The sequence below is a fragment of the Rhipicephalus sanguineus genome, chromosome 11 (assembly GCF_013339695.2).
Source record: "Rhipicephalus sanguineus isolate Rsan-2018 chromosome 11, BIME_Rsan_1.4, whole genome shotgun sequence".
Taxonomy (NCBI): Eukaryota; Metazoa; Arthropoda; class Arachnida; order Ixodida; family Ixodidae; genus Rhipicephalus; species Rhipicephalus sanguineus.
This window is the reverse complement of record NC_051186.1, coordinates 104,085,918-104,096,433: the sequence shown is the minus strand read 5'-3', so window position 1 is coordinate 104,096,433 and position 10,516 is coordinate 104,085,918. Positions and strand designations below refer to the sequence as shown.

Genomic DNA, 10,516 nt, shown 5'->3' with positions numbered 1-10,516 from the left:
CATCAAAATTGGTATTCCGTGACGCAACTGTATGATGAACGTAAATGAGAGGTGGAAACTTGAAAATCATGACAGGTAAGTCATGTACAACGTAATTTACATGCATCGCTCATGGTGCCCTCGCGGCCATTTCGCTCGCTTGATATACACCAAAATTGGTATTGCGCGACGAGACTGTATGGCAAACATAAGTAAGAGCTGGTAGCATGAATATCATGACATGCATGCCATGTACGACATGATTTACATGACACTGTCGTGGTGCGCTTCCGGCCGTTTTGTTAACTGGATATATACCTATGGCATGATACTAGTGCGTCATGAACATAAATGACAAGTCATGCATTATATATTCCAGAATGTACGTTTCATTAGTATGGCATATACCGAATTGTACATGCCTGCATGCATGTCAAACATACGATATATAGTGAACTAGATGCCATGGCATGAATGACTTCACTTTTCTCCCAAGACAAACAAGGCGATGTAGCAGCTCTCTGCCGTCTGCTTCGCATTACATCGATTCCAACAGTGCGTGGGATCTGCCTTTTTTTAAAAAAGGCCTTGCAGTGTTATCAAGCACGCGTACTGATGTATAACAAGAGCAGTACTGTTTGCACGTGTCGTACTCTTGCTTATTATCACTAGCCATGTGACCTTTTCTTTTAGTTATAAAGCCAGTAACACCGAGCAATAAACGGTCTTTCGTTCTGCCCCTTCTGGCGGCTACGTTCCGTTACTTCAGTGGCGACGAAGATGGAATAGTTGCACGATGACAGCCAGGCCACCCGAGTACCACGACACGACCAGTAGCTGAAGCACTTACCGTGTCCGTTTGGAGGCCTTTTTTGAGGGTCATGGCATCACGGATCCAGGAAAACGGCGTGCGCTTCTGGTATCGGCACTAAGTGACAGCGCTGTTCGCGTGCTTCAGGGGCAGTGCCAGTCAGAATCGGTGAACAGCCTTAGCTATGACGCCTTCGTACAGCTGCTGGACAACCACTTCGATCCACAAGCTAATGAGATTGCAGCGAGCTACGCTTTTTTCATGCGGAAACAAGCAGACGGCGAAAAGGTACGGGACTATATCACTGACCTGAGACGTCTCGCAAAGGATTGCAATTTCGAGAAGATTTTGGACCGCATGTTGCGGGATCGGATTGTCTGCGGAATCCGTGACGAACAAGCTCGACGACACATGTTGTCGCAAAGGAAGTTGAATTTGTCTGAGGCAGAGGCTTTTGCTCTAGAGGCAGAAACGGCCGAAACAAATGTGCGGGCTATGCAAGAGAGGAGCTTCAAAGACAACGGTGTCGCCAATTTTGTACAGAGGCACAGGATGAATCCGCAGAAATCCGGACAAGGGTATGCATCCATGACCGAGTCTACTCAATGCTGGAGATGTGGCTCGAACCATGCTTCGGAAATGTGCAGGCACAAGAAAGCGACGTGCCACAAGTGCCGCAAAAAGGGACACCTGGCGAGAAGGTGCTCCAGCGGTCGCGGTAACCCCTCGGGAACTTACGCTGTGAAGGAGCTAGACGGCAGTGAAGAAGAAATGCTCTACGCTTTGGTGGCTCACAGCTACAGTAGCAACGAATTCGTTCGGCCATTCGAAAGGGATTTCATCTGGGAGGGCCCGAAACTGCGCATGCTGGTGGATACGGGGTCCACTATCAGCGTAATTCCAAAGGGAGTATTCGAGAACCACCGTGAACTGTGGCCGACACTGGAGAAGACTTCACTACGCCTGACGTGCTTCCTGGGGCCGCTGCCGGTCCTTGGCCGAGAGGCCATGAAAGTCAAATGCGGTAACACGGAAGTGGAGAGCTCGCTAGTTGTAGTGGATTGCGATGGGCCTCTGCTGTGCGGCCGGAACACCATCCAAGCCTTCCGGAATGCTGGCATGGCGCTACTGGAAGAATGTGCGCCGGACAGCGTAAATGTGGTTCGATGTGACGCAGCCACGGCGCAACTGGTGGCGGAATTTCCGGAAATTTTCGAGGAGAGGTTGGGTTGTTGCGAGGGGCCGCCTGTGAAGCTACACAAAAAATAGACGGCTTTACAACGCTTTTGCAAGGCTCGACCAGTGCCATTTGCGCTTCGGAATAAGGTGGCTGCAGAAATCGACCGCCAAGTACAGGAAGGAGTGCTTTCACCAGAGAGAGTTTCTGAGTGGGCTACGCCCGTCGTGCCCGTAGTGAAACGAAACGGGGATATCAGGCTGTGCGGGGACTTCAAATTGACCGTGAATCCGCCAACACTTTCGAACAATACCCGTTGCCGAAAATTGAGGACATATTCGCATCTCTGTATGGGGGAGAGGTGCTCACCACTTTGGATTTGCGGCACGCATATAATCAACTTCCACTGGACGACGAGGCACGAAAAATGGCTGTGTTGAACGCACACAAGGGGCTGTTTGCATACAACCGCCTCGCTTTCGGCATCGAATCTGCTCCGGCTTTGTTCCAGCGCCGCCTCGAGTCCAGTCTGCAAGGCCTGCCTCGCGTCAAGGTATACTTGGATGACATCATTATAGCCGAAAAGCAGAACGACGACTCCACTCTGCGGCGAGTCTTTGAGCGGCTACGGGACAATGGACTCAAGTTGAACCTTGACAAATGCAGGTTCCGCGAGAAGCAATATCGTTCTTGGGCCACAAGATCGACGCAACGGGTCTCCACCCCCCCCCCCCCCCCCGACAATATGGAAGCCATCGCCGCTGCACCAAGACCAGAGACGGTGAGCCAGCTGAAATCGTTTTTGGGACTGATCACTTATTACGCCAAGTTGTCGCCTAACCTTGCCACCACGCTGGATCCACTCTATTGTCTGCTGGCTAAAGCAGCGCGATGGCAATGGAGAGCCGAACACGAGGAAGCCTTCAAGGCAGCCAAGCGCGCTATGGTGGAAGCGGAACTTCTCGTACACTACGACCCCGAAAAGCCGTTGCGGCTTGAATGCGATGCGTCACCGGTTGGGGTCGGCGCGGTGCTGTCACACCGAATTGAGAACCGAGATTATCCCATATCTTTCCGCTCGAGAACCCTGACAGCCGCTGAGCGAAATTATTCGCAATTGGAGAAAGAAGCGTTGGCCTTGGTGTTCGGCGTTATCAAGTTTCGAGATTACCTGTTGGCGAAGCATTTCACTCTGGCGACAGATCACAAGCCGCTGACGGGACTGTTTCATCCGGAGAGGCCGATTCCGCATATGGCAGCAGCAAGAATTCAACGGTGGGCATTGCTACTCTCGGCTTACCAATATGACCTCGAGTACCTCCAAGGACAGCTAAATGCTAACGCAGACGCTCTCAGTCGTCTACCATTGCCGTGCTTGGAGGATCGAGGAGGGCAAGAACCCATGGAATACGTGATCTACACACGGGGCCTAAATTTCATGGCCCTTTCCGCTCAGCAATTAGCAGATCTGAGCCGCACGGACAATAAACTTCATCAGATCAGGATATGGATGACGCGCGGCTGGCCACGGCGCTTATCTGCGGGACAGCAACACTCTATGCCGTACTTTTCTCGCCGTGACGAGCTCGCGGCCAGTCATGATCTGATTTATTGGGGCCATCGAATAGTGTTGCCTGATGCGGCGCGACGGTGCATGTTAAGAGAACTGCACGACAGTGACCCCGGTATCAGCGCGATGAAGCGCACAGCGCGTGCATTTTTTAGGGGCGAAGCTCCTTAAGGCGGCACCCGTTCGTTCCTCGTAGTCGTCGTCGTCGTAGTAGTAGCAGTAGTAGTAGTCGTAGTCCGTAACAAGTCTTACGCTTTGACCTCCAAGGTGGTGCCGGTGGGAGATTTTTCCTGTGCGTTGTTGAACAATAAAAAATTCGCAGCGTGCGCGTTAACTAAAAGCCGAATTCTTCTGTCTCTCATTCCCCATTAGCGGCCATTGGCATGTTCCAGTAGGAAACGTTAGTAGAAGTAGAAGTGTAAGTGTTAGCTAAAAGCCGACTTCTTCTGTCTCTCATTCCCATTAGCAGCCATTGTTTACCTCCAAGGTAGTGCCTGGTGAGATTTCTCCTGTGCGTGATTAAACAATAAAAATTTTGTTCAAAACGCCGTTGATTGATGAAATAAACCAACGAAAGACGCCAGATGTTTTGTAAAAGCAAAACGAAAGAACGCCAGATGTTTCTAAAGCAAAACGAAAAGACGCCAGCTGCTTAACGAAAGACGCCAGATTTTTCGAAAGCAATGGTTTTCTAAACAATGAAAATTCACAGCGTACATGTAAAATTAAAGTGAGCTGCAAGTCGTCATAACTCATCTAACCTTCAGTATAAACGCGCCCGATCTCACGTCGGTGATGATGTACTGGGCAGAATTCACGGAAGATTCACGGTTTACCGATGAACCTCCGCAGCTTCGCCCACTCATCATCATTCACTCCGTGGATATGCTGTGATTTTTTTTGGTATCCCGGATTAGACAGGGACATCGAATGGTTGGTTCAAAGTTGCCCTCAGTGTATATAGTGTTGGCCCATGCTTGCCGCAGAAGTTCCGTCTCCTTGGCCGACGAGCAACAAACCATGGTACAGGTTGCACATGGATTTTGCAGGCCCATCAATGGCTACCAAGGTTTTGTGTTGCTGGACGCCGAGAATTACAGAACGACCCCTTTGGAAGGAGGAAAATCGCCAGCAGTACTGCTGTTGGGCTTTCGTACTTGAACCAGGCTGACGGCTTCGCTTACAGACAAAAAGGTGGTCGAAAATGATGGTTCCGGCGAACCTGTGCAAGCACAAGCAAAAGCCCAAACGCGGTTCTAACCAGGAAGGCGTGTATGGTCGCGCCAGTAACAATCTGGTCAGAGATGGCTGCCGGCGACAGTAGTGTCCACGACCGGAGCACGCATGGTTGCACTAGAAACACCGGAAGGACCGCAGCGGCGCCACGTAGATCAACTCCGGCCACGGCCACGGCTGCACTCAGGGTCATCACCTAGCAAGCCCATCCAAGTCAACGACGAAGCTCAGTGTACTTCCAAGGAGGCGGCCGCTCGTCAAGATACGGGCGTACGAGAAGTCAACTCTCAAGCCGAAGACCAGCAACCACTACGGCGTTCGACTCGCCAGCGGAAATGACCTAATCGTCTCGCTTACTCTAGCTTAGGGGGGAGAGATGCAGTGTTATCAAGCACGCGTACTGATGTATGGGTCATTCCATGCCAACTGTCCCAGTCGGGGCGCTCGACAAAAATTTCAGAAAATTACACACATATAGACATTAGCTCTACAGTATTTTCCCAAAATATTTTGAGCCGCAAAAATTTTTCGGGTACGTGAGCGCCATTTGAACTTCTCGATATGATGGAAAACCAGGTACGAAAGAAAAATTCGCTATAAATGGACCGTTTCACGCGTTCATTCGAAACTTGCTCTTTTGTGTTTTTAGAGCATCGCGATTTCAGTATAGGACGGTTGCTTAGAGCAGCTTTACATTTTTCACTCCTTGGCGCGTAGGTAAATTTGAGCAAATTGTAGGGTTTTCGGGAATTTTTTTACAAAAGACGATTGTAGACCAAATACATCAATTATTTTTATAGAACTCTCCATAAAACCTACTATCTTCTAAAGTTATTGTTTTGCCTGTGTGTGGCGCACAGGCTCTAAAATAAAACCCTGAACTTGGAAAAAACGCTACATTGGCCTATGTTCAGACGTCTGTAGCATCCTAAGGTGGTCCAAGAAAAAATAAGCAGAAAAGCGCGTACGATTGAGAATCCTAACAACTTCATCCACAGAAAGTTTAATCGAAGTAGTTTTTGTTTTAGTCAAGAAAAAAATTTTTGAAGTTTAGTCCCACCATTGCATTGTTTTGCTATGGGGGCTGAACCGACTGAATTTACTCCATAAGAAAAAAGAGGTAGTGTATTCGTAGCACATGGTTTTCAGCTCCTTTTGTTAGTGCTTTGTAATGTATAATACATATCAAGGAGATGATAGAGGGAAAAATATAACAGTACCATTCGCTTAGATGCCGAAATTCCCCAATAATGCATCGCGTTACTTATTGCATTGTTTACGCGCACCGGAGGCGGCGGCGGCGGCGGCGGCGGCGGCGCCGGACAACTACGCCACAAAATAGGCTGTTGTGATCTTAAAACAGATGTAAAACAATGCATGTTACCAGACAGACAAATTCTTCTTTAACCAAAGTCTGCTGCCTGCAACCATCCAAACAAGGATGTGAAAAATAGCTTGGCATATCCCGTCCGTAGTGTCGCGGACGACGGACGGAATGCGTGAATACGCGGCGCGTTGTCGCATCATGTGCCGTTCCTTGCGGAATACTTAAATGAACTCCGTTTGGATCCGCTATAAATGGCCACGCTCACGCCTCCTTTCTCCGGTTTACATGAACTTTGAGACTTGACTTATTTTGACGCCAACTGATTCTCAGAGCCGCATGCAATAAGTAGTGCGATTCATTATTGGGGAATTTCGGCATCTAAGCCAATGGTACTGTTATATTTTTACCTCTATTTATCATGTCATAGATATTTAATATACATTACAAAGTACTAACAAAAGGAGCTCAAAACCATGTGCTACGAATACACTACATCTTTTTTTATGCAGTAAATTCAGTCGGTTTGTACTGCCCCGATGGCAAAACAATGCAATGGTGGGACTAAACTTCAAAAATTTTTTTCTTGACTAAAACAAAAACTACTTCGATTAAACTTTCTGTGGATGAAGTTGTTACGAGTCTCAATCGTACGCGCTTTTCTGCTTATTTTTTCTTGGACCACCTTAGGGTGCTTCAGACGTCTGAAGATAGGCCAATGTAGCGTTTTTTTTTCAAGTTCACGGTTTTATTTCAGAGCCTGTGCGCCACACACAGGCAAAACAAAAACTTTAGAAGATAGTGCGTTTTATGGAAAGTTCTATAAAAATAATTGATGTATTTGGTCTACAATCGTGTTTTGTAAAAAAATTCTCGAAAACGCTGCAATTTACTCAATTTTACCTACGCGCCAAGGAGTGAAACATGTAAAGCAGCTCTAGGCAACCGTCCTATAATGAAAGCGCGATGCTCTAAAAACACAAAAAAACCAAGGTTCGAATGAATACGTGAAACGGTCCATTTATAGGGAATTTTTCTTTCGTACCTGGTTTTCCACCATATCGAGAAGTTCAAATGGCGCTAACCTGCCCGAAAAATTTTTGCCGCTCAAAATATTTTGGGAAAGTACTCTAGAACTAATGTCTATATGTGTGTAATTTTCTCAGATTTTTTCAGAGAAATTGATTTTTGTCGAGCGCCCCGACTGGGACAGTTGGCATGGAATGACCCGTATAACAAGAGCAGTACTGTTTGCACGTGTCGTACTCTTGCTTATCATGACTAGCCATGTGACCTTTTCTGTTTAGTTATAAAGCCAGCAACACCGAGCAATAAACGGTCTTTCGTTCTGCCCCTTCTGCCGGCTACGTTTCGTTACTTCAGGCCTAAGTCGGGCCTTCGAACGCACGCGAGCATTATGCATTGCATGGTTTAAGGCATTCCGTGCCAAGCTGAAGTGACACGTGCAAAGATGTGGCTCTTAGTAAAGCTTAGCAAAGAAAATAGAAAAACAGATGAATTTCTTTTTTTCTTTTCCGCAAAAACGAATATGGCTTCCGCGTGAGGAAAATTGAACTATGCAAACGAACCGCTCTACAAGCAATTTCCCCGGTACCATTTTTGCGATTACACTCGATACTATTACATTATTAAAACGCTACTGCTAAGGGTATATATCTATACTGGCGCGTTTATGTTCTGATGTATGTATGCTCATGAATTAACATATATATATATATATATATATATATATATATATATATATATATATATATATATATATATATATATATATATATATATATAATCAGAGCTGGGCAGTATCGAAGATACATGTATCTTAGATACTCTATGGGTATCTGGTATCTGTATCGCGATACGTCTTGAAAGACGAGTATCTGTATCTGTATTTCTGATACATTCGATAATGTATCGTGCATCTTAAGATACAAGATACTTCTATCGCAACACAACCGTGCGAAACAACAATCGCTGGCCAATCTCCTCTTCTCAAGCTGGTACTGGTGCCACTAAGCCATCTGAATAAGTCTTAGGGCAGTGACGCAATTTTATTTTTCCGCCAGAGTATACCAGTGAGGGCAGAAGATGAGGAAGACAAGCACCCGGACGTCTACGCCCGGCCCACGTACCTTTTGTTTTCTCTCTGTCTTCTTCTTTTTAGTTGCGCCAGTGCCGCGACACTTGCTCCTAGCAACTGTCCTGCGCCGCGTACTCCACTGCGTGCGGCGTCTATCGCGCAAATTTTGATATTGCTACAGTGTCGTTATTGAAGATTCTCTTGCGTCTTGCTCCGTAACGAAATGTGATGCGTGCAAGAATGGGGTTGGTTTGCGTCGTGTGAATTTTACATATCAGCGAATGGAAGGATCTCGTGGATGTAATGTTGACTTGCATGCAATAAATTAACTTATATGCAAATAAGATTCTAACAACTTTAGCGCCACTGGTACTGAAGCTAGATCTACAAGAGCAAGCGTTTACCTAAGTGAAAATATCTTGGCTTACCGTATTTTTCACCTCCTGCTAAATTTGTTCAAAAAATTATAAAATCATAATGTCATTATTTGCACAAGTGCTTTCTTAGCTGTCATTTTGCATCCCATACATTACCTAGGTCTCTGCACTGTTTGTCCGGTCTGGTCACTGCAGTAGGTCTTTTGTAACGCGCTCCCCAAATAAGATCTCTGCTTTATTCTTCTGTCTGCTTTATTTCTACTACTGTTAACACATTTACACGTTGCCAAGACGATTTTGAAAACAAATATATAATTATGTGGGCGTGCTCGAGTATACAGTACAAAACATTCTGCTTACCGCTTAGGAAAATAGCGAAATTGAGTTTGCATTATAATAATGGAAATCATTAGGAGCCACCTTAAAGATGTCAGGAAGGGGATTCGAGAAACATTGTTTTACTGAATGCTCTCTTTTACTCATGAGCGTCCCAACGAGCCGTTTCAGGCAATTTTCCATAGGCCCCGAATTTTCTATTGTCTCAACAGCTAGGTAAGTTGACGATACTTCATGCTCATAGCTATTAAGGGCGCCCTCTGTATTGTGTTTCTGTACTCATTCAATGTGAATGTTTGACACACAACCACCTCTCTATTTTGCTTATATTTGTCTTCCTCTTTTAGGCCTTCTTAAATATTTTTCGTATTACTAATCGCTACGTAATGTGAGCTAAAAGCGGCAATAGCGCCAATAGCGGCGGCGTCCTGCGACGCTCTATGCAACTATACAATACGTCTGAGATGTTTCTGTGTTGCACATGTTCTCTCGTTGAAGAAAAATTGCTAAAAGATTGCACGTTAGTGAGTCTATCAACAAAGAATCCTTTACGCCAGCAGATAAGTAGAATATGAAAATTCATTGCAGTTTTACATCATCTGCGTATACGCCAGGGGTCTCAAAAGCGGGCCGTCGTCGCGAAATTTAGTCCCAAGGGCCGGGACAGTGAGGATGGTGGGACAGAGTGTAACAAAATTACGATTTAAAGGAAGCATTCCCCATATCTCATATATAGGTCATTTCTGAAGGGGATTTGGAGTCAGGATTCGAGAAACATCGATACCGATGTACAAAACGAGTGAAATCTGGACGCATATTGTGAAATATAGAATTTTTGCTCCACGGTTACGTTTCAGCACATGGTGACCACATGTTCCTCACGAAAGGAATGCTTGAGACCAGTCATGTCTGTGGAGCTCACGAACATACTCATTTCGAAAATAAAAACAAATGGGCCGAAGACGGTCATGTGTGTGGGTCGGGCCGCTAGCGAAAGGTCTCAAACTCCTAGTATACACCATGCGTTCCACCCCGACACCCCCCCCCCCCCCAGAAAAAAAAAAGAAGAGAAAAGAAAATGTCGCTACCAGCGCTGCTGCTGCTGTACACCTGTCCAGATATACGGTATTTTGCAAACTGTCTATTATGGACAAGGTAAAAGTCCACACCGGTATTTGCGCCGTCGTTGGAAGGCTTCTTATTGAAGTTATTGTGATTATATGGCAACCCGCTAGCTGGTCGGCAAGCTGAGCAGCGACTACCATCAATTGCAAAAATAACAAGCAAGAACCGTTGTCAGCGAAGTGTATAAAGAGTTGTCCTGTGAAGAAGCTAAAACAAACCCCAATAAGTTGTTTTGGAAGGAAACTAATGTACTTTGAGCAAGAAGGGCAATACTTTCGAGATACTAACAGATATTTCATTGAAGTGAAACAAAATAGGTCACAGTTAAGAAATTTCCAAGCAGACATTTTCGTACATTGGCGTTTGCTGCTACATTATATAGATCTATAATGAAAATTTGATAATGTATCGAAGTATCTTAAGATACAATTGCCAAGTATCGTATCGGATACAATTATTGCGGCAGTATCTTGTATCTGTATC

General features: G+C 45.8%; 1 protein-coding gene across 1 annotated transcript; it reads left to right on the top strand.

Annotated features, from left to right (window-relative positions):
- The first annotated feature begins 1,429 nt into the window (after positions 1–1,429).
- On the top strand, positions 1,430–2,059 carry LOC119375302 (uncharacterized). The gene has a single exon (XM_037645482.1). It carries the CDS (start codon positions 1,430–1,432, stop codon positions 2,057–2,059), a length of 630 nt encoding a protein of 209 aa, XP_037501410.1.
- The last annotated feature ends 8,457 nt before the right edge of the window (positions 2,060–10,516 follow it).